The sequence below is a fragment of the Nilaparvata lugens genome, chromosome 7 (assembly GCF_014356525.2).
Source record: "Nilaparvata lugens isolate BPH chromosome 7, ASM1435652v1, whole genome shotgun sequence".
In the NCBI taxonomy this organism is placed as follows: Eukaryota; Metazoa; Arthropoda; class Insecta; order Hemiptera; family Delphacidae; genus Nilaparvata; species Nilaparvata lugens.
Genome location: NC_052510.1, coordinates 1,151,190 through 1,177,353, shown reverse-complemented (window position 1 = coordinate 1,177,353; position 26,164 = coordinate 1,151,190). Strand labels below are relative to the sequence as shown.

Here is a 26,164-nt window from a genome sequence, read left to right as displayed (position 1 = left end):
CAATGTTATTTATGTATGCCAATGTAATTTTAATGTATGATTTACATAATAACTTGCCGTGTGAATTATGTTTTAAAAAGTTTTTTGACTGTAAATCTTCCTGACGTTATTCAACTGTATGGAAATTTTCTGTATTATTGTTGAATAAAATGAATATTCTATTCTGTTCAAGCTGATAGTCCACGTAGTTCTTTCCTGTGAAGCTTTATGACGCTGGTAGTCTCTCATATTGTGCCGTTCATACACTCTTACTCGGTCAAAACTGTAAAATCGACAATAATCGGCTTGAGATATTATGTAGATGCATAACAATATAATTATCTATAGTTATTATATTACAAATTGCTTCTTCATATCATATACAGTTCAATAATTATTTTCTTAGTCTATATTATGTAAATTCATCTATAATTTTGCTGTATTATAAGCTATTGTATATAAGTGTATAAGCCAGTAGGCTATATATTTTAATCTACATAAATAAAGTACTCAATCAATCAATATTGTGCCGTTCATACACTCTTACCCGGTCAAAACAGTAAAATTCGACAATAATCGACAGTAATCGTCTTGAGATAACAGTAAAAGTTGCGACATAAACGCCCTATACCATGGGATATCTACTAACGCTATTGTTTCCCTATCGTATAAATGAACAAACGTTACAAATCACGTTACAACAAGTAGCACACAAATCAATCAAATCACAAAGTGAGTAGCATAGTAGTTGTTGGGGACGCGACATTTGTCCCGGAATATGTTTTGTGCATTCAAATGATTTGTATTAATGTATTTAAAAAATCCAATTGACTTACAATTTTCTTACTGTATCATTTTTTAAGACTCACTAATGTAATTTTGTGTGTACAGTTTCTGTAAAACTCAATCGTACTGTATTCAATATTTGACTTCGCCTATTGATTCGAGAATTTAACGACAATAACATTATATACAGTGTCCCAAGAAGAGGTTTACAAGTTTAATTTTCTATTAAGTGCCCATAAATGCACCGATTGTTTTCAAATTTTACACAGTTTACAAAGAAGGTTCTGAAAATATTCTTGGAAAATTTCAGTTCTCTAATTTTGGTAGGAACAAAATGGCGGCATATTGAAAATTTTACCAATTCGCTTCCTGGGAAAACTACTGCCGCCATTTTATTTCTACGAAGGTTTGGGAGCTGAAATTTTCCCAGAATATTTTCTACATTTTTAGAACCTACATTGTAAACTGTATAAAATTAAAAAAAGTTCGGTGCATGGATTAGCACGTAGAATAAAAGTGCGTATAGATTTACGCGCCGCAATCATGAGCAATTCACTTTTAATCAGCTGATGCCAAGCTTTTTATATCTGTCTTACCGTTTCTGTAAAAATACAGATATAGTCAGCTGATTAAAAGTGAATTGCTCATGTTCGCGGCGCGTATATCTGTACGCACCTTTAAATTTACACTCTTCGTGGGACACCGTATATATTTATCTCTTTATTTTCAGTCTGCGACAAACCCAGATACTGTCAAGAGGTGACTATAGTCACTACCTCTGTAAACAAAGCCATAGTGCATGACAGGTGGTTGATGGTAACGTTAGCACAGGTAGGGCTCCTACATCAATAAAAACACTAGCTGATATAGATCAGCTGAAATCAATAAATGTGGGGCTGATGTCACCTGAATGCACTATGACATTGTTTGCGGAGGTAGTGCTATAGGGCCCTGCGCACTATAGCGATTTTTAGTTGTTGAGCAGCATCGACCACCACTTTCTATAGGGGCCTGGATTTGATTTATATCAACACATGTCACCTGGTCATATGGGACATATATATGAATCATATATTCATCTCATATTATCTCATATATATAATTATCTCATAATTCTAATTTTGTACTAATAATTTATTGTTTGTTTTAAATATCAAAACCTGTACGTTCTTTTCTTGTTTTTCATTTTCCCACCCTTACATATTCAGTGAAGGCACATATTGCTAACACACATTAAACCAGTGAAATGAGAAATGCATTTAGAATGCGGTAATAATTCAAACATTAAGGAATAACTATTCAAACATTGAGACGTAGAGCCCGTGAATTCGTGATTATGAACCTAATTTCAATAGCAATATTGATATCAAAACTCCAGGCATATAATTATAGTGTAGGCGGCATTCAGTTCAATTCACAAAGCTTTCCATAGTGAGGTTCACGTTGTAACGACAGTAGAGAAAGATAAGAGAACAGAGTTGCCGATTCTCTGCCAACTGCTTTGTCGAATGATAGACAATAAATAGCGACACGAATGTTGATCAAATACTGCCATCATAACGTGGACCTCACTATAGCTTGTGGTCCTATGACGTCATAGCTCTATGGTTGATTACTCACAAAACATGATGCACAATAAAAATATTAATGCGCAGTCTAGCAGCAAAGTAATTGATATCTCACATTCAGCTAGAGCAGTCCATTCATTTTGCTGAATGGACTGCAAATCGTCAAAAGACTACTCAACTGGATGAGCATTTTGTTTCAGACTCGTGTTTCGGGGCGTTCACCTCATCACAAGCTCATTCTAGCCTAATGAAAACATTCCCACTGGCCATCAAATCACCAGTTGAATTGAAAACATTGGATGAGTTATACTTCACTAAACCTAGATTGCACCAAATTGAGTGAAATTACTACAGTATATTTTTCATTAAATTTTGGGAAGACTTGCACCTGGGTTTCCAATTGAATTTTGAAAAGGCATTACAGTCTACAAATTCATAATTCACTAGTGAATAAATGTAGAGTAGTTAGACCAGTGGTAGAGAAGACGAATATAATAGTTAGCGGAGCACGAGTTATTAAGGCTGTTTGGTACACTTTTTTCTTATACAAATTGGATGATCATTTTCAATATAATTGTTAAGAACATTATAAGAGTGAGAAAAAGTGGCAACTGAAATTTTGGTCTAATAAGCGTGTTAAGGGTTGGTGAAAGTGCTAACTCCGTTTTCTTTCCATATCATAAACGGATTGGATTTTCTTTTTCATACATTCAGTATATCTTTGGTTTTGTTCTAATATGCTTTTTCGCGATTAATGCCAAAATAAACAAGTTATCGAATTTACAAAAAATGTTACTATTTTATTTATGTACGACATGGGGAATAAAATGTTTTAGTTTGGAAAGATACATTTTTTGAATTTTTAAGAGAAGTTCTGTTAATATAGTCGAGAAACCGTTTATGATCTGGAAAGAAAACTAAATCTGGAAAGTTAGCACTTCAACAACCCATAACTCGCTTAATAGACCACTTAAAAATTTCAGTTGCCACTTTTTCTCAATCTTATAATGATCTTGATTTGGCAATTATATTGAAAATGATTATCCAATTTGAAAAAAAGTGTACCAAACAGCCTTAACTGCTATCAACTGATATGTGTTTAATCTAATGTCCACATGGGCCTAGTCCACATGTTGGCCCAGCCTGGTAACCCAACGTAGTCAGCTAATGAAGGACAGCGCTGGAATACCATACCACCCATACACACACTTGCTCTGGGCGTCATTGGGCCAACATGTGGATGCCGCATAACTGGTGATGCAATAGCCAACCTATGAAGGACTCTACTGTTCAGACCCATATCTCACTCTAGGCATAGAAAGAAGATAGCATAAGAAGATATCCCATGCTATAGGACGTTTATGTTCAAATTTTCAATGTCAACTCAAGCCGATAGTCCTAGTAGTTTTTGGTGAAGCTATTTGACGCTGGAAGTCTGTACTGTTCCATTCTTACACTCTCACTCCAAACAAAACACTAATAACACCAGTAGTCAACAGTAATCGGTTTGAAACTTCGAACATACTCAACTGTTCAGACCCATATCTCACTCTAGGCATAGAGAAAAGATAGCACAAGAATATATCCCATGGTATAGGACGTTTATGTTCAAATTTTCAATGTCAACTCAAGCCGATAGTCCTAGTAGTAGTTTTTGGTGAAGCTATGTGACGCTGGTAGTCTCTTATACTGTGCCGGTCTTTAGGTGCGTACAGATATACGCGCCGCGAACATGAGCAATTCACTTTTAATCAGCTGATTATATCTGTATTTTTACAGAAACGGTAAGACAGATATAAACAGCTTGGCATCAGCTGGTTAAAAGTGAATTGCTCATGTTCGCGGCGCGTAAATCTGTACGCACCTTTACACTCTCACTCCAACAAAACACTATACTTCGTACAAAATAATTTTTGTAATGGAGGGAGATCAGCCAATTACTGCGATGGATAGAGTCATAGGTAGAAGCGCAGTTGCCAATTCGTCGATTAGATTCAGTTGACTGAAGGCTTTCAGAGAGTAATCTCAGTTAGTTTAACATGAGCGCTTGAATACTCACTAGAAATTAGAGAATACTGGCCGGTTCAGAACGGCAACATCACCGCCGTTCTCTACCTCTGTATGCCTTCTCTGATGCGCATGTCCCTCCCAAGTCAGAAGTAATTCTGTACGGAGTTTAATAATAGACAGAAGTCAACAGTAAGGCTCAACTCACACTTACGCGACTCAGGTTGAGAGCATGTGTTTTCAAATGGTGACGTCGCGGAGACTAGAATCGACTGGCCTGAGTGTCACCATTTGGAAACACAAGCTCTCCACTAGAATCGAGTCTTTTTGTGTAGTTGAGAAGTTGATATTGTGGTAATTATTCATATTGAATGAAAAAGACTAAGAAATTGTCAAAAAACCACTGATTTATTGATAATTAGAAAGACCGGTTTCGGTTAATACACCATTGTCAATCTCTGATAAACTCTCGGTAATAACCGAAACCGGTCTTTCTAATTATCAATAAATCAGTGGTTTTTTGACAATTTCTTAGTCTTTTTCATTCAATATGAATCGAGTCTCATCTCGGCCTGAGTCGCCTAAGTGTGATTGGCAAGAAATCGGCTTGAAACTTGGAACACAAACTACCTATGGGCCATCTTTTGTCTATGCTCTAGGTGGGGTAGGTGGGCTTACCGTCGGCATCAACCTCGTTGATCATGTCCTGTAGTTCGGCCTCGGTGGGGTTCTGGCCGAGCGAGCGCATCACTGTGCCCAACTCTTTGGTGGTGATGGTGCCATCTCCGTCCTTGTCGAACAGCGAAAACGCCTCCTTGAATTCGGCAATCTGCTCCTCTGTTAGTTGGTCGGCCTGCAAACACAACACAAATACACTGCATTAGACAACAACACACAACACTCACAAACACAAATCATCACATACTTGACAAACACATAATCATCACAATTTTTCGGATAGAAAACCCAGAAAGTTTGAAAAACAACGACAATAACTGAGCAGATACAAGTTGTCAATCTGTACTACAATATTATATTATCAATGAATTATTATCTTTGTCCTTCAGAAGAAGGCAATTAGAATTATATGTAATTTGTCTTTCAATTCTCATTGTAGACCACATTTCATAGAACTTGGATTGCTGACATTGCCATCACTGTATGTTTTTAATATTTTATGTTATGTACAAAAAATTTGGATAAATATGATACAAACCAACATCATAATATTTAAATACACAAAATAGACATAGACTTAAAATTCCGCAATATAGCCATTCCAAATCTTAGAGAAACTGGCACTTCATGTCAATAGAAAATGATAATATAAATAATATATGTACCTAGGCTTAAAATACTTCTAGAAAGTCGCCTTTGTAAGATAATAAATAAATAAAATTATATAACTCCACACCACACAAATTAAAGTTACTAGCATTCACTCAATTTAAAAATAAAATAAAATATGTATTAGTCAATGAATGTTTGTACACAGTGAATGATTTCTATAAACTGTGTACTACTATTTCTCTTATGATACTGAGTAACTTGTAATCTATGTTTTACATGACTACTTGTTAATTTTATTTTTGTATTTTCAAGACTGACTAATGAATAATAGTGATTTAAAAAGATGTATTTTGACGAAGTCGATGTATTTTTGGTAAATATTGAATGACTAACAAAATTCTATTCTATTGGACAAGTGGGACACAAAATTATTGATTTATTGATTATTAATTCATTGATTTACTAAACATTCTCAAATAGCATTGCACTGTTTGCAAACAATATAATGACAGCCAGGGCATTCAGGCATCATGAAATGACTTCCTCAAATATTATTATACTTCTAGCAAATAATATAATAAAAAGCCATGGCAGTCTTGAAATTGCGTACAGACTTGCGCGCCACGAACACACGCATTTCGCCATTCACCAGCAGATGCTATGCTTATTACATCTGTATCTTATTGTTTCTATACAAATACAGCTTATATAATAAGCACAGCAACAGCTGTTGAGAAGCAAAATGCACATGTTCGTGGCGCTGAAGTCTGTACGCAGCTTTGAATTGGATCAATAGTTCTAATATGGGTTGCGCCTGAACAAATGTCATCGTTCCTATTATGTGAAGTATATTGTGAACCTTTCAAATAGTTATTTTAATTAGTTAAAAAGATTAGAAGTAAAAGACAAAATACATGTTGTAGAATAGAATAGTATTATCATCAATCTTGCTTTTAAGCACTGTGTTTATATCTACACAAGTCTAAAAATAGTCTACAAGGAGTCTACATCATTTAGGCTATCTGGTACCATACAAGATAAACATTTATTTAGATACCGAATATTTCAATATAATTATAAACTTATAAACAATTATTTGACATAGGACAAAAGAGGATTGGTGTTTTATATGTTCTGTAACACTTTCAAGTGCCACTACTATGCTTATTCTTTTCAAGATTACAATCATCATATTCCCCCAATAAATGAAATAAAACCTGAATCTCCCAACCCTTTACAATTATCTCAACAATCCCAAACGACACAAAACCAGATACTCAAACACTACGCTTTCAAAAAACTATTTGAAACAATTTTTACTGCGAGTGTTTCAATTCAACTTCTTCCAATCATCTTTTCCAATACACCCCAATGAAACCAAACAAAAACATTGGCTATTGCGATAATTATTACAGGATTCAATTAAAACAATTATTATTATAATTAAAAACCCCACCAAAACGCGTCGACTACACGACCCAGATAGCCACCACCACATCGTTGCCATAGCAACCGAGACGTAAACAATAGAATCTAGGCTAAGACAGCAGCAACCACTTCAGCCTACGATGCCACCTCGGCACAAGACAAAACCAGACTAAACTAACTAACCAAACCAACTAGCAAATTCCATCAATACACCTGGGGGGGTTGGTACACATGACAACAAGTGACATGACATGACATGATGACATATTGGCTGGTGGAAAGGGTGGTTATAGCCAGGTCCACGTTCTAATGGCAGTATTCGATTAACATTGGTGTTGCTATCCTTGTCTATCATTCGACAAAGCTGATAGCGCTTTCCTTTTATAGCTCCGCAAATTTGCCAGATCGTTTTCAACAATGTAGAAATATAATCTATTTAATCTCTATCATGGACGTGTATTATTGAATGATTTAAAAATAGTTTTTTTTGGCGAATGAAATATGCTTTCCTTTTATACCTCCGCAAATTTGCTAGATCGTTTTCAACAATGTAGAAATATAATCAATTCAGTCTCAATCATGAACGTGTATTATTGAATGATTTAAAAATATTTTTTCTTGGCGAATGAAATATAATTGATTATTTGAAACAAGAATTGAACAGTCGATATTACATCGGATATACCGGTATCAGTGACCCTCGATAAAAGGTTGGAAATTCATCATTTAATAATTGAAAAATATATATCTTCTTGACAAATTAAATATAATTGAACATTTTTAAACAAGAATAGACAGTTAATATTATGGTACGGTATCAGCTATCCTGTATTAGTGGCAAGGCAATGAATCGGTGTTCTCCACTGCCATTATACCGTGGACCTCACCATAGATCATTTTATCGACCTACACATCTGATTTGGTGCTCGGGAAACCAGACACAGCAGAGAGCCGCTTGCTGCAAGGTAATGCACAACAGTTTTATCGGCATCTACCACCACCGGACACCACCCCTTCTCCTCATGTCCTACACCACTTCCACATCGACGAGAGCCTCCAAAATGGTGTCCGTTCATCCACCAAATCACTGACAAACTTCACCACTTCCTAATCTACGAAAACCCTCCAGAATGGTGTCCGTCCATCTACCGTACACCACAACAACTCACTGACAAACTGCACCACTTCCACATCGACGAGAAACCTCCAAAACGGTGTCCGTCCATCTACCGTACACCACAACAACTCACTGACAAATTGCACCACTTCCACATCAACGACAACCTTCAAGAATGGTGTCCGTTCATATACCAATTCACTGACAAATTTCACCACTTCCACATCGACGAGAGCCTCCCAGGTGTCCGTTCATCCACCGCGACAACAGTTCACTGACAAACTGCACCACTTCCACATCGACGACAACCCTCCAAAATGGTGTCCGTCCATCTACCTCAAAATGGTAAGACACCAACTGACTGAAAAAACCTACCCACAAATGCTTACTACTTTGTGACTCATCAACAATTCATTTGTCCACTAAGAACCACCCCAATATAAAAGGAAGAGGATGAGGAAGAGGAGGAGGAGGAGGAGGTGGTGTTGGTGGAGGAGGAGGAGGAGGACGTTTATTGGACAGTTTGGAAAGCGCGCATTGTGCGAGCAATAGAAATAACCGAGTGAGAGAGAGAGAGAGAGAGAGAGAGAGAGAGTGAAGTAAAGTGACAGGTAGACAGAGAAAGATTGACAAAGTGCCTTAGGGGAGGATTGATAGTTATAGAAAAAGTGGGGAAAGAGATTGGTGAAGTTAAGTGACAGGTAAAAAAAGAGTAGGAAAGTGAGAGATAGGTATTATATTGCAGTTCTTTATTCATGTAAAAGAGAGAGAGACAGGGTAGAGAAGAGAGAAACAGACAGACAGTAAGTGAATGAAAGTCGTGACAGTTGGAGAAGGGAAGGATCTAGATAGGAGTCAGAAAAGAGAATAGTGAAAAGTTCAAAAGTGTGTAAGAGAGAAGAAAATTAAAGTAACAGCATATATATAGAGAGAGAGAGGAATAGTGTGACAAATGAAGTAAAGTAAGAAAGAAGTAAGGTAAAGTAACAGTTAGATAGAGAGAGGGGGAAGTAATGCAATAGTTTAAGAGGAAAAAGCGAAATAGGGTGCAAAGATACGGAAAATGGAAGGGGTGACATTTAGAAAGAGTTAGAGAGAATGAGAGAGGGAAAAAAGTTGGAGAAAAATAACTAGAGGAGTGAGAAAGAGACACTGTAAAATAGTAGGAGCGATGGAGATGGATAGTAAGAGAGAAAGCAGTAAAATAGCTGACAAAAATTATCGAAGAGTTGACGGGTAGATTTGCAGATTAGATTAGATTCCTCTACACAGAGGGCAAAGTATGATAGGATTGGCAGGAAGATAAGGTATGTGAGTCAGAGGGTAACGGATGATCATAGAAAAGAGAGAGAAAAATTCAGAGAGAATATTCAAAGCAGCAAGATAAAATAATGAAAGGGTTGACATAAAGTAAAAACTGCAATAAAACATTCAGTCTACAACCAATTGGGGCGTGACAGGGAGAGAGAGAAAAATAGAGAGGGTGGGTGAGAGAGTGTGGTAGAGAGAGAGAGAGAGAAAGAATCAATCAATAAGAGACCTCCCCTAGACTATTGAACCCCCTACTACAGTTTGATGAGAGGGGAAGGGAAGTTAGAGAGGGTAGGGAGAGACCTGTCCATTTATTTAATCGGCCAGCAATCTCACAATTTTCGTTCACGTAATTCTCCAATAAAATGGCATTAGCACACAAAATGGTAGCCTTCCAATATTCCAATACAGCACTAAAATACTCACAAAACCCATTCTTTCCTATTTCAAATCACCGCTTTCTATTCACAGTACATATTCCAATAATATACTTTCCTCCTTCTATATTTTTTCCACTCATATCCTAGCAGTTTTATTTCAATTATTCTTTCACTTAATATATTGCATGTATATTTTTTCTGAATTTGATTTGTTTAATCTAGTAATTATTTAGCGTTGTATTGGAGGGTTGAGTGTACCTAAGAGAGGGCCGGCTGCGCCCTAACTCCGCCCTTCTAGGTAAAAATAAAGGCAGCTATTCTATTCTACTAGTAAGGGCCGTTTGCACAGTAGCAGTTTAAACTAAATTTCAATTTCAACTGGATTAAATCCGTATCAAGTCTCGTTTGTTATAATGTGAGTAATTTCGAGTTTAAGCCACCATCTGATTAAATTCAGATTAAGCTTTGACTGTGGAAACAACCCTTAGTCTTTTAAAAATATTTCTGAGGTGTCACTTTTTTTCACTTTTTGTGTAGTTGAGAAGTTGATATTGTGGTAATTATTCATATTGAATGAAAAAGACTAAGAAATTGTCAAAAAACCACTGATTTTTTCAGTGAAAAATCAGTGGTTTTTTGACAATTTCTTAGTCTTTTTCATTTCTGAGGTGTCTCAGTTAGCATCTCTATGCTATTCTGGACTGGACCTAATTAACAAGGGTTTAGCCCTAGCTCTAGGAGTTAAAGATTTCGGCTAAAGTGCACGTCCAGTGCCAACATACCTGTCATCAAATTTTTGGTTGGGATCGATTTAGTATGCTATTTGAGCACAAAATCACAAAAATTAAACGGCGGTCACTATTGTTTTTAAAATAAACTAAGTTCAAAGTAGCACAACTTTACATGTATTTAACCTATAAGTAGCAACCATAAGTAGCTAAGGTTAGGAAAAGCTTTGGGTTAGGAAAACTCAGGTTAGGAATATCATAATTTGATGATTTCAATAATCAAAATGGCTGCTACTCATAAGGTTCAATGCATCTAAAATTGTGCTACTTTGAACTTAGTTTATTTTAAAAACAATAGTGACCGCCGTTTATTTTTTGTGATTTTGTGCTCAAAATAACTTACTAAATCGATCCCAACATAAAATTTGATGACAGGTATGTTGGCACTGGACGTGCACTTACACCAAGATTCCTTTACAGTTAATCATCATCAGTAATAAAAATTAAAAAAAAATTTGTTTTTCAATTAATATATTTAAAATTGAGCATCAAACATGATTAATTTATTATTACAAGACTGACATGGTCTAAAACTAATTATGACAATATGAGTACCTAGGCTACTTCTAGGCTATACCGGACGACTTCCATATAATAGAACAGAAAACATATTATTTTATAATTTTTACACAAATAATATAAATTAATTAAGCATTTAATGATATTAATTTGTGATTCAACATACAGAGTGTATGCATTGCATCAAAACAAAATCAAAGGGTCTAATTAGAACAGACATAACCTAAAAATGCTTAAATGTCTAAAACTTCAACTAAAAAGAATTATAGCATTTTTTCTATCAAAATCCTTAATGAAGGAGCAAAATTTTCAGATTACAATCTATCAAAAGATAGGTTAAATATTATTGGATATATAAATTGTGAAAGGAATAAGTTGAATAAATAAATACCATCGTTCAAAAAAGTTGTTACCAAGCCTCTTCAAACAGTTTAGCACCTTCTGAATACCAAAGATTACGTACTACAGAAATAAAATATTTGAATGTTATTAAGCAGAGAAAATGAAATATTTCAGTAATTCACAGCTGATTAACCGACCATTCAATTTTACCATTGCACTATAAATTTGCTCACAATTTATAAAACAATTCCACATTACCTAAAGAAATCAATTTCACTCAAACTATAATACTGTAAAATAATCGTGAAAGTGGGACAGCTAGATAAAATAATATTGAAAAGTGGGACAGATTGATCATAGAAAAACGACAAGAAACAATTTCCATAATTTGTAAAGATTAAGAGATTTTTAGAAGTAATTTTGTAAATATTAATAACTAGTCTAGAGCAGCTACTTCCCAAATTTGAAATATTAATTCCCTTCAATGGCCGCCTCTCAAATCTCCCATTTCGGCCACCTACCCACAAATCTGTGGACAAGGTTACCAACCCAACCTTACCAGACAAACTTCTCATCCCACACATTTTTTTCACCTCCACTGAATCATTGATGAGACCATTATCCACACACTTCCTTTTTCTCCTCCTTCCCACTCTATCCCATCTTTCCTTTCCCTCCAATTTCTTTCAGCACCTGCGATTACTCACAATAGATTAGATTGTAACGTTCACCCACGCGGCCCAAACAGCTGTTGCCGCTAATGCCTCTCTATCTATCTACCTATCGACGCTAACTGTCGCTGCCTCTCTATATACATCTATTGTCGTTACTCCACTCCACTCACTCAAACTGATTGATAGCGCATTGAATTGGAGCACGCCTTTAGAAAAGCCGGCACAATTTGTCTTGTCAATTTTTCTTTATTCACTTTTCCTTAAAGGTTTTGAGGTTTCTGTCAACAATGCGTGGGTTCTACTTGATCCATTTGATAATTAATCTCTGTAGCATATAAAATCCAATTATATATTCTATCAGTTTTGGGTAGAACCTGTTGATTTTCTCACAATTATTATTCATTTTTTGACGAATGATACCTACATAACCTACATTAAGCAACATAACCTACCTTTTAGACAATGGCTTTTGGGCTAGGACTGTTGGTCCTTTTCTAATCATGAATTTGATTTGTGCATTGTTAAATGAAAATAAATAAATGAATTAGTTCAAATTCAGATTCTTTATTCAATAAATATAGTTTCAAAGGTAATGCGATGAAATGACAACCTACATAAAACAACCATGAGCTTGGAGGGATTCGAACCAAATACTCTCCATACAGTAGTTAATAAAAATTTGATAGCGCCTTATCTAATTGACCTATTAGACACTCCGCATCATCAAGATATGAGCATCTACTTATCAATGAATCTTCAACAAGCTACTATGAAGAAGAAAGAATGAATGAATTTTCAAAATAGATATTACAGAAGTAATAGGCTATAAATAAAAATATAAATCTGAGTAGGCCTACCCTTTTAAATTATTTTGCACGACATGTTTCGGCTACTAATGCCATTTTCAATGATTACAGAAGAATGATGTAAAACACCTAAATAGAAGCAGTTTTCAGCAGAATGATCTTTTCATGATTGGAGTTTGAAATAATTTATTGAGGAAATAACGAAATTGAAGTAACAATAAAGGAGATATCAACACCTATGACATTGCATGATTTTTTATTCATTAACAGAAATTCAGTATATTGTAATAGGCCTACATATTTTAAAAACTTCCCTAATAAAAGAACATAGGCTAATCTAACCTTAGAGAATATATCAATAATCAAGTAGTATTGTGAACAGCCTTCAAAGTTTATAAATAAAACATTTTAGAAAAGCTATCAGGTTGCCTAGATAATCCAACAAATTCCAATAAAATCACAAAAAAACAACCAAATATTCATAAAAACTATAAAATTCATCATCATCTATATCTATAAAAGGCTAAGCCCCGACAGACTGAAATCACACCACAGCCCAAACTACTGAGCCCAAAAACTTGAAATTTTGCACAATTGTTTATGGTAGGCTCAAACCATCCACTAAGAAAGGATTTTCAGAAATTTGCCCCCCTGAGGGAGCTGGGCCCCCCAAAAATGTTGTACTTTTTAACCGCTCATTTGTACACATATTCAATGTGAATACAATATTTATTTATTTATTAAACGGACAATCAATTCCAATAATTAAATACCAAATTCCTAGTCAACAGCTCTAAAACAATATGTAATAATCAAACAATATTCAGGAATTCCCACTAGAATAGCTTCGCGCGTATGTTAAGGAATATCTGTTAATTTTATCCGAGAATTCAGTCAAATATTTTCCCCAATACAACAATTGTTTCGACAGCCTACACAGAATTTTCCAACAGAAAAGTTCAGCCAAATCACTCAAGTGGTGTGACACATGATAGTAGAGCTGATAACAACTTATTGAAATAGACTGATAACATAACTTCAAACCAAACTAGAGTGTATTTTCAAGGCTAAATGAAAACTCACAAGTACAGCCTACTGTAGTGGCTCCACGTTAAAATGGCAGTGTTTGAAGCGATGGTATTGCTATCCTTGTCTATCATTCAACAAAGCGGATATCGCTATCTCTTTCTCGCTTTGCTCCGTTGATCGTCTTTTAACAATGTAGAATAATCAATTAAAAAAATATATCATCTTAATTATGAAAATTCATTATTAAATTATTGAAAAATATAATTTCTTGCTTAATAAAATATAATTGATTATTTTAAACGAGAATGAACCGTTAATATTACATCAGCTACCGTCTATAGAAGGCATTGACAAGACAGAGGATCGACAACGTTGTTCTCCTATCTTTCTCCACTGCCATTATAACGTGGACCTCACTATAAATCAAACAACGACGCTCCCAGCTTATTATAGAGAGGTCCACGTTATAATGGAAATATTTGATTAACATTGGTGTTGCCATCCTCGTCTATCATCCGACAAAACAGATAGTGCTATCCTTTCCAACCTCGCAACGTTGCCAGATCGTTTTCTAACCATGTAGAGATATCATTGACAAAATATGAAATATTAATTATGAAAATGCACTATTGAGAGACAGATTTTCTTGAGGAATAAAATAGAATTGATCATTTCAAACAAGAACAGTTGATATTTTACATCAGATATGCCGATATCAGCTATCCCTCTATAGGAGGCAGTGGCAAGGCAGAGAATCGACAACTCTGTTCTCTTATCTTTCTCCACTGCCTTTGTTGTAACGTAGACCTGACTATAGCAGAAACATCATCAAAAGCCTCGTTTTCCTACACTGCTTAAAATTCACAGCATGTAGCAAACATCATCTAATTGCAAGTCGACCTTGATAAGTTGGTTTCAATCATCGACACACTCTATTCAACACTATTTTAGGTATGTATCACATCAATACATGACTCATAGCCAGCCATGATTATTCATCCAAAAATACCCATTATCCAACCATAATCCATACAAGAGAAAATACTAACTGATAACATTATTAGTCAGCTGGTTATTAGTGGGAAATTAGTAAATATTAGCTTGCATTGTCTCATGCAACAGGGCCAAACTATTAAATTCATTCATTCCACATAAAGTATATCATCTTTAATCATCAACTTTCATTATTGTTAAAAATAATCAAACATATATTTTATTCGTCAAGAAAAATATTGTTTTTTATTTCATTATATTTTCATTTATTACATTCCACAATCACAATATTAAATTAATGATTGGGAGAGAATCAACAGGATAAACACAAAACTTTATCTTCCCAATTTTGATAAAAAATAGTCTAAATGAGGCATAGATAAACTGTCAAAGATAACTGATAATTTCCAGCTGAAGCACTGGAGTTATTCATTTATAATTCTACATGAAACAAATTATAAAAAGAATCTCTTCATTTCAGACAAAATGCAAATCCCCCATCCTTATTTAGTTTTTACAATATTGTAACAAAAGCCCCAGTATCTAACTAAACAATAAAACTAGACAATTTGTAAGCGAAAACCATACAAAATGAGTCACTTTACCACACTATTGTAATAAATCTCCATAACTTCATATATGACAACATACATCTCAGATCCAATACAATGCCCATAAATTCATTACATACCTATATTCAAAAATGTACTATGTGAAAATATTAAATTAAGGACTGTAAATTTTGTGAAGTGAACAACTACAAGACTTAACCTATTTCGGACTATGTGTAACCTTATCTAAATTTGAGAGAGGAATATCACAAGGTTACCTTATTGTTTCTCTCCCTTTCATTTTGATGATGTACTTATTGTATCAATCAATAAATAATCATAACCTATATTTTTCGACTGTGTGTAGTTTAAATTGGAATAGGAACTGTTCAGGCTTCAGCTTGTTAATCCTCCTTTCAGCAAGTGATTGTACTTATATTGTAATAAATTAATACAACAAATCAACCCCTTACAATCCACATTATCAATCATAGAAATATTGGGAACAAACGAGAACAAGCAAGACATTTACACGAAGCAAGTAGAATGAGATAGACCACGATAGAAAAGAAATGAAAAGAATCCCACAATCGTGGAAGGAGTAGGAGGAGGAGGAGGAGGAGGTTGATGAAAGAGGTGGGGGAGGGAGGGAAATAGGCGAATAGAGAATTAACACAATGATTCACGGTTTGTGTGCATTTAAAAATAGAAAACAGGAGAGGAGTGCTTCAGAAGCCCACATCAGCACTCACTTTGCCACCATTCCTACAACAAACATACAGGCAGCAACATACTCTGGTGGTTTGGAACCCACCTAAAATCAGTCCAATAATCAAGTACAACATACTCTGCTGCTGCCTCCAATGCTAGCTTCCCCGGTGGTTCGGAACTCATCTATAAATCTAATCCATTCATCTCCAATTGACATCCTTTATTTATATCAACCTAATACACAAATTTTATGTCCCTCTATCAAAATCACCATTATTTCACCCATATACAAGCCTATAGTGAGGTCCACGTTATAATGGCAGTGGAGGAAAATAGGAGTAAAACATTGCCGATTCCCTGCCTGGTCTCTGCCTTCAATAAAGGATCGCTGATACCGGTATAATTGATGTAATATTAACTGATCATTCTTGTTTCAAATAATCAATTATATTTTATTCGTTAAGGAAAAATATTTGTTAATGATCTAATGATGAATTTTCATGATTGAGATAAAATATTTTAGTTATTATACTTCTAGTCTCACAAAACGCTCTGGCAACCTTACCTAGCTAGAAAATGATACCGCTATCTGCTTTGTCGAATGATAGACAAGGATAGCAACACCAATGTTAATCGAATACTGCCATTACAAAGTGGACCTCACTATAGTTGAATATTTGGTAAAAAACCGATATTGCAGTCAACAATATCTCAAGTTACCGATTCTGGCCCGGTTGCACGAAAGCCCGTTAAATTTTAACAGGGATTAATCCACGAGAACGAATCAGAGAATGGATTGTTCATTCAAAGAGTTTCTGTGCAGTGTATAGAGCTGCATTTTGTTGAGAAAGGAGAAAAAATGTTTCATTACGGTATTTTAATTTTTTTCCTTTTTGTGTCATTGAGTGATGTGAAATTTCATTTTGTTTTGTTATTCGATTCATTTTTTCATTCATTTATTTTATTTCTTATTAATTGAATATTGTCATTAAAAGATTTAATTATAATGTATTTACAGGGATAGTTCGGTTATTTCTTGATAAGTTAGTTGATTGTTCGGTTTCTTGAATCTATTACTTCTTATTTTAATTTAAATATAATCAGTGTAACATCATTAGTACTGTGCTCCCATACGCGGACAAGCTCCTTGAGCTTTGCATATGTGTATTATTATTTTTCAGTTAAAAACTTGTTTTTATTTGTATGAAGATGTTTTATGTTATGTATTTTCTTTGACTAAGAATAAACATTTTATTTATTATTATTATTATTATTATTATTAGAAGGCCTTTTAGATGAGACGGGTTCTCTGATTGGTTCTCGTGGTAATTGATCACGGTTGAAATTTAACCGGCTTTTGTGCAACTGGCACTTACAGTAATAGACTACACCAAACGTAACTCCAAAACTATTTATATATTTTTCCAGTAGACTCTACTTTCCATTTCCAATACAAATCCTAAACTCTGGCCGCCATCCAGAAGCGAGCATGCAAATTACACAATTACTGTATGTTATTCTGGTAGCAAAATGAGAAATTCCCCGCTTAAAAATACATTCAGGCTATCGGCTCTTATCGATTCTATACGAGTTGAGCACTAATGTTTCAAGGAATAGGCCTACTCATAATATTCTACTAAAATAACCAATTTCCAAGAATGAATAACAAAAACTTTAACGATCTCCAGGTTTTGAGTTGACTTTTACAATAATGAAATAAAAACAGACATTATATCGTCAAATTCTACAGTTCATGGTAGTTTATTTAAAGTTTATTAGGTACAGGACCATGGTTTCATTTTATTTCATAATGGAACGGTTCTACATTTTTACAATAATCATTGTACGTTTAGGGATCAACTTATTCAAGAAAAGAAGCATTTTACCAAAATCAATACTAATATCTACGAATTCCAACTATTCCTGAATAAGTAAAATCATAGAGAAACAATAGCGTACGTAGATATCCCATGGTATAGGAAGTTTATGTCGTAGCTTTTACTGTTATCTCAAGCCGATTACTGTTGATAATTGTCGATTTTTACTGTTTTGTTGGGGTGAGAGTGTATGAACGGCACAATATGAGAGACTACCAGCGTCACACAGCTTCAAAGGAAATAACTATGTGGACTATCGGCTTGAGATAACAGTAGAAGTTACGACATAAACTCCCTATACCATGGGATATCTACTTAAGCTATTGTTTCTCTATGGTAAAATATAATGAAGGAAAGAATTCTGGCTTACTCGTATACACTTACGGGATGGGAAATTCACGAATGATGCATCATCACCTCTCAACTACTGGACTGATTACTTGAGATTTTGCTGCATATAGATTCTCAATTTACCGAGGATGGTTATAAGCCTATTTAAAAATTTTCAAGATTCCAGAACATCATGTTTTCAGGCTGCTAACGAAAATACCTCTTTTCCAAACGTTCATCTTAAAATCCCTTGATTTTTATCAACTTCTAGCATATTAGATGAAATATCAGTATGTTTCTTATACATAAAACTGGACTGTATTTTCTTAATATTCACATTTTCCAAGCAAAAACATTTGGATGCAACTGTACACATGTCCTTCATTTATTTCAAAATCTTACATTTATTATTTTTATTTTTACAGGAGAGCACTGAATATAGTTGAAAATGAAACAAGATTTTGCCCAAGCTATTTCAATCACATCATGTAAGGTCATGTAATGAGAGGAGAAAGATATACACATTTGCAAAACATCATACAAGGAAAGATACAAGGCAAAAGAAGTATAGGAAGAAGACGGATCTCCCGGTTAAATAACTTGAGACAGTGGTACAACAGTAGTTCCATTGATCTTTTCAGGGCGGTTGCCTCAAAAATCAAAATTGCCATGTTGATAACCAACCTTCTTAAAGGAGACGGCACATAAAGAAGAAGAAGATTTCAATCACAAATTAAGGATCTAAAATCGCCTAAAATCTAAAATCAATCTAAAAACTGATTGTTTAGACTCAACTAGTCCACCAAAATAGGATCACACACACCAATAAAACTTGTACCATAGATGAAGGATAAGTAAGATTATATTATATAAGACTATATTATTCTTGTCTCTGCTTGTACTACAAAACAGTGCGTCTCTCAATAATTCTCCCATACATTATCCACACAATTGGCATGTCCATTCAAAAATAAAACGCCGATTAGTAATGAATAATTTGTTTTCAAAATAAACACACACCAAATTGTGCCGCTGCCTTCTAGATAACGAGTTACACAGTAAAGAGAGAGAGAGAGAGAGAGAGAGAGAGAGAGAGAGAGAGAGAGAGAGAGAGAGAGAGAGAGAAAGCAAGCGAGTACACGTGGCCTTGATTAATTAGAAATTCGACAAACTTCTTTCTAATGAGATTGCAATTATTTCTAGTCACAAACTCTCTCTACCCCCTCTCCTTCCTCCCACACTTCACTCCCTCTCTCTCTCTCGTCCTCTCTGTTCAACTCTCATTTATGCCAACTGCCAATTTTCTAGCTTGACGTGTCAACTCTCTGAAAAGTCACTCCCTCAAACAATGTAAGCCTTCCTATTCCAAATCACACTTTAGTAAGGTCCACGTTATAATGGCTGTATTTGATTAGCAATTGTATTGCTATCCTTGTCTATCATTCAACAAAGCGGATAGCACTATCTCTTTCTCGCTTTGCTCTGTTGTCAGATCGTCTTTTAACAATGTAGAAATTCTAAATCACACTTTAGTGAGGTCCACGTTATAATGGCTGTATATGATTAGCAATTGTAATGCTATCCTTGTCTATCATTCAACAAAGCGGATAGCGCTATCTCTTTCTCGCTTTGCTCTGTTGTCAGATCGTCTTTTAACAATGTAGAATCAACAATTAATTAACAAAATATTCAATCTAAATTATGAAAATTCATTATGAAATCAGTAAAAATATAGTTTCTTGCTTGATAAAATATTATTGATTATTTCAAACAAGAATGAACAGTTAATATTACATGAATTATTAACCTGTATCAGTTGTCCTCCATAGAAAGCATTGACAAGGCAGAGAATCGGCATCGTTGTTCGTTATCTTTCTCCACTGCCATTATAACGTGGACCTCACTATATTTATGTTGGGATTTACTTCATACTAAAAGCATTCATGCTATCTTATATAGAATGAAAAAGACTAAGAAATTGTCAAAAACCACAGATTTATTGATAGATAGAAAGACCGGTACATTAGAACTTTAGTTCATCAGAGATTGACAATGGTGTAAAAACCGAAACCGGTCTTTCTATCTATCAATAAATCTGTGGTTTTTGACAATTTCTTAGTCTTTTTCATACAATATGAATAATTACCACAATATCAACTTCTCAACTACACAAAAACTATCTTATATAAGCAATGCAGACACTTTGAAGCGACTATACCATGTACAATACCACTGTAGCACCAATACCCTGTAGGCAAATAGCCTGTTTTTTTCTTTTCCGACTATTGTATTGTTTGCTCTATCTAATAAATAAATACACTTTGTTCAGTACATCATCATGTGAGAAAACGTGAAGAACCCAATATATAACCTATAAACTTGAGTGTTAATAGGAGATGACATTGGGTAATACGGCGAGGCAGAACATCCAAAAGGATCTCTCTGACGATAAAAGCTATAAGAATAAATAAAAAAAAACATCATCCCGTTGAAAAAATCTTGAAAAAATTCTAATTCTTCATCTACTACTAATTGAATGAAAAAGACTAAGATATTGTCAAAAAACCTAGCAAATACTACTAATTCATCACATTGAGCTCAGTTCAATATTACTGCAACACGAAGCTGAAATTTCATGGCAAATTTGTTCAATAACAACATACGGCTGTTCAATTTACATGAGAATATATATGTACCTAGTTTACTGAAATTGTGTTTTCGCTTTTCAGTTCTATTTAAAATAATAGTCCTCTCTCTTAGTTTCAGATTCTGGTTAATTAGATTTGTTTAAAAGTAGCCTGAGTTGAAATACAGTCATCTATAGTGAGGTCCACGTTATAACGGCAGTGGAGAAAGATAGGAGGACAGTGTTGCCGATTCTCTGCCTTGCCACTGTCTTCTATAAGGGATAAATGATACCGGTACATATGATGTAATATAATATCACTGTTAATTCCTGTTGAAAATAATCAATCCTATTTTATTCTCTTTCTGATTCAATAATAAATTGTAATAATTGAGATTAAATGTCTTGTCAATTATATTTCTACATTGTTGGAACACCGATCTGGCAACGTAAAGGAGCTAGAAAAGGATAGCGCGATCTGCTTTGTCGAATGATAGGCAAGGATAGCAACACCAATATTTAATATAAAAAACCTGGACCTCTCTAAAGTATCAATCATAGAACTACAAAATAAATGCATAGAGAAACAATAGCATAAGTAGATATCCCATGGTATAGGGCGTTTATGTCGCAACTTTTACTGTTATCTCAAGCTGATAGTCCACGTAGTTCTTTCCTGTGAAGCTTTATGACGCTGGTAGTCTCTCAAATGAATGAAATATAAATTGTGCCGTTCATACACTCTTACCCAGTCAAAACATTAAAAATCGACAATAATCGGCTTGAGATAACTGTAAAGTTGCGACATAAACGCCCTATACCATGGGATATCTACTTACGTTATTGTTTCTCTATGATAAATGATACTGTGGATGCAAAATCTATTAAATTAAACAAAATCAGATATGGAGCTCACTATAAATAGTATCAATCAAAAAACTACAAAAATAAATGATACTGTCGATACAAAATCTACTATTAAATTAAACACAGCAAAACACATAAACAGCATCAATAACAAATTCAGGCCTTGACCCTTGAAACTGTCTTGCAATATCTACTCTCATGAAGCCTGGCCTTGAGATAACTGGCCATGACCCTTGAAACTGTCTTGCAATATCTACTCTCATGATATACAGGAACAAAAAGAAATGTAAATAAACTATTTATCTAAAATAATATACCAAACAAAACTACACAGCCTCGTCAATAACATATCTATACGTATGGCATTATTTAGATATAGTTATATGAAATTAATAGCCAGAGGCATCTAAACACAACCCACAATACATGTGTTCTGGGGATTCAATCTAAATATAATCACAGGCTACTACATCGAGATAACAGATGAAAGTGACGCCATATTTGGTATGATACCGGTTCAGGGCAACCAGACTTGAACTTTCATAAATATATTATCTCTCTATCACAAACGGTCGTGAGTCATACTTTCATTCAATTTTATACAAGCACAAAATAACCCATCCACTTGAACCCCCCCTCCTCCCCAATTAGCTACTTGTCAGATTTTCAACGCCTCAATCGTATTTTGCATATCATGGCGCCATTAAATTGTGCTATTAAAATCACATTAAAACGTTGTACTCAACTCGGAAATGTGCAGATAATATTCCAAATATGTCTATAGTGAGGTCCACGCTATAATGGCAGTATTCAATCAATCAATCATTTTATTCAGTAAAAAGCATTACAAAATTGGTCCCGCTAAACCTAAAAGATTTTACAGCAGGTGCCTACAAAATACAAAAATAGAATGAATGCTAACTTTAACAATAAAATAAGGGAAAAATTTTTTCATGAAACTGGGAGTTTAGGAATTTAAAAAGGAGTATGGGGTATTAGAAGAACTAAGGATGATTAATAGGGTGAGTAAAGGGTTAATGGAAATTGGAAAAAATGGAAAACTCAAAAACTTCAAATCATAAAACTAAATTAAACTTGATTAACATTTGTGTTGCTATCCTTGTCTATAATTCGACAAAGCAGATAGCGCTATCCTTCCCTAGCTCCACAATGTTGTCAGATCGTTGGAAGCATCATACTTATCCATCTTACATTCACAATACAAAAGGAGTAAATAAGAAAATTCAGTTTGACCTGGCAAAGTCCATCTAAACCTTGGAAACATAGAAGTTATATTCCAGTTCCAATATTCCACATTATTACCTAACCTACATTCAAAATCACCTAATGCCCGGTCTACACGACAACGATATTAGCGCAAACCTGGCAAGTTTGCGTCGTGTAGACGGGAGATCGTTGTAAATTTCTCAGGTTTGAAGGTTTGTGCTTTCTTCGATCTTAGTAACACGTGAAAACATTAATTATTCTAAACTCAATTATAGCACTATCAACTTCTATAGAACAGAGCATAATTATATCATTAGACTTTCTACGACAAGAGTACTATCATCATAATCAACTATAGTGAAGTCCACGTTATAATGGCAGTGGAAAAAGATAGGAGAACAACGTTGCCGATCCTCTGTCTTGTTAATGTCTTCTATAAACGGGTAGCTGATACAGAGGTTTATTGATGTAATAATATTGACTGTTCATTCTCGTTAGAAATAATCAATTATATTTTATTAAGCAAAAAATTATATTTTTCAATATTTTTTTATGAATTTCCATAATTAAAATAAAATATCTTGTTAATTGACTATTCATTCTACATTGTTCAAAGACGATCTGACAACAGAGCAAAGCAAGAAAGAGATATCGCTATCCGCTTTGTTGAATAATAGACAAGGATAGCAATACCATTGCTAATCAAACACTGCCATTATAACGTGGACCTCACTATATTACTAAAATCATCATAATCATCATCATCATCATCATTTCAAGTCAAAAGAATCAGTAATGATCGTTTTCAGAACAAACAGCTTCTACAACACACTACAGCTGCCATTAGAATCATTACAACACATCAAACAGAGAGCAATATAAGAGAAAGAGAGGAATACAGGGAGAAAGATAGTGGCACAAGAGAGAGAGAGAAGATTGAGAGAAGCACAGAGTGAGATTCAAATACGAGGAGGTTACATGGATAAATAAAGAAGACATAGAGAAGGATAAAGAATCAGTTCAAATGAGAAGAGGATATACGATTGAGGATGGACAAAAATATACAGAGAAATAGTAAATCGAATGAGGAGTAGAGGATAGATACATGGGAAGTTAAAGAAAATTGAAATTGAATTTTATTTCCACCATGACAAACAAAGTGGAAGAAATGTAAGAGGAGGATCTGTGTGAGTATAGAGATTATACAAAATAGAGGATGAGAGGAAGAACAAGAGGAGGTAAGCAAGAGGGAGAGAGAAAAAAGAATTAGGCAAGGAAGAGAACAAGAGATCCAGAGGATTTATGTAGATATACAGATAGAGTATGAGATAAAGAATAAGAGGAGGTAAGCAAGAGAGAGAGAAAAAAAAGAATTAGGCAAGGAAGAGAACAAGAGATCCAGAGGAGGATTTATGTAGATATACAGATAGAGTATGAGATAAAGAATAAGAGGAGGTAAGCAAGAGAGAGAGAGAGAAAAAAGAATTAGGCAAGGAAGAGAACAAGAGATCCAGAGGAGGATTTATGTAGATATACAGATAGAGTATGAGATAAAGAATAAGAGGAGGTAAGCAAGAGAGAGAGAGATAAAAGAATTAGGCAAGGAAGAGAACAAGAGATCCAGAGGAGGATTTATGTAGATATACAGATAGAGTATGAGATAAAGAATAAGAGGAGGTAAGCAAGAGAGAGAGAAAAAAGAATTAGGCAAGGAAGAGAACAAGAGATCCAGAGGAGGATTTATGTAGATATACAGATAGAGTATGAGATAAAGAATAAGAGGAGGTAAGCAAGAGAGAGAGAAAAAAGAATTAGGCAAGGAAGAGAACAAGAGATCCAGAGGAGGATTTATGTAGATATACAGATAGAGTATGAGATAAAGAATAAGAGGAGGTAAGCAAGAGAGAGAGAAAAAAAAAAGAATTAGAGAAGGAAGAGAACAAGAAATCCAGAGGAGGATGTATGTAAGTATAGATATACAGATATATAGATGATACAGATAGAGTATGAAATAAAGAATAAAAGGAGGTAAGCAAGAGAGAGAGAAAGAGGGTGAGTGTGATAAAGTGAGCGGAATGGAAAGAATAAGATATTATAGTGAAGAATTGGAAAAAGAAGAAAACAAGAGATACATAGGAGGATAATATGTAAGTAAAGAGATGATACAGATAGAGGATCAGATAAAGAGTAAGAGGAGGTAAAAGAGAGAAATAGAAAAGAATTGGAAAAAGAAGAGAACACTACTAGAAAAGATGGCTCTCCAAGGTCATGCATACAGGTGGCATACTAAACGCCAATTTTAATAAAAATTACAAAATCAAACACATACACACTTACTACTCCTACAGAACGCATTCTGCTATTGCACTCACAGATTAAAGCAAAACAGAAATAACTGGGAAATGAGGGAGAATTAGATGGTCAACCATAGGAGGTAGTAGAAGTTACCTATTGTACAAATTTATCTTCCCTAACCATAAAACATTTGAAGTGAACGACAAAAAAATCTTCTCTATTTTATCAAACATTGAGGCTCGGTTGAACAAAAGCCGGTTAAATTTTAACCCTGATTAATTTCACGAGAACCAATCAGAGAAGGCCTTTTTTGATAAGACGTCTCCTCTGATTGGTTCTCGTGAAATTGATCACAGTTAAAATTTAACCGGCTTTTGTGCAACCGAGCCTGGTTGCGTACTGGGCTTTGAAACTGAGAGCTTTTATCACAATAGTCGATCAAGTGAGAAGAAAAAGAAAAACAACAACCCTCCTCCCAACACCAGAGGGGGGACCTTGAACTTCGCAATTTTCCAATTATTATTTCAAAGACAGCACCAACAGACCAAAAAGATGGAGAAACGAATAATTTTCTACCACTCTAATATTCTACAACAATACAACCCAACAAAAACGTCAATTATTGTATTTTATTCATCTTCTTTTCTACACCCTGTTGTTCTC

At 34.6% G+C, this 26,164-nt stretch overlaps 1 protein-coding gene across 1 annotated transcript in view; it reads right to left on the bottom strand.

Annotated features, from left to right (window-relative positions):
* The window catches only part of LOC111049764 (calmodulin), a 55,446-nt gene that overhangs the window by 18,844 nt on the left and 10,438 nt on the right, over nucleotides 1–26,164 (bottom strand). The window contains exon 2 of the mRNA XM_022335925.2: nucleotides 5,019–5,193. Coding sequence (XP_022191617.1) covers nucleotides 5,019–5,193 — 175 coding nt within the window. The remainder of the gene's footprint in view (nucleotides 1–5,018; nucleotides 5,194–26,164) is intronic.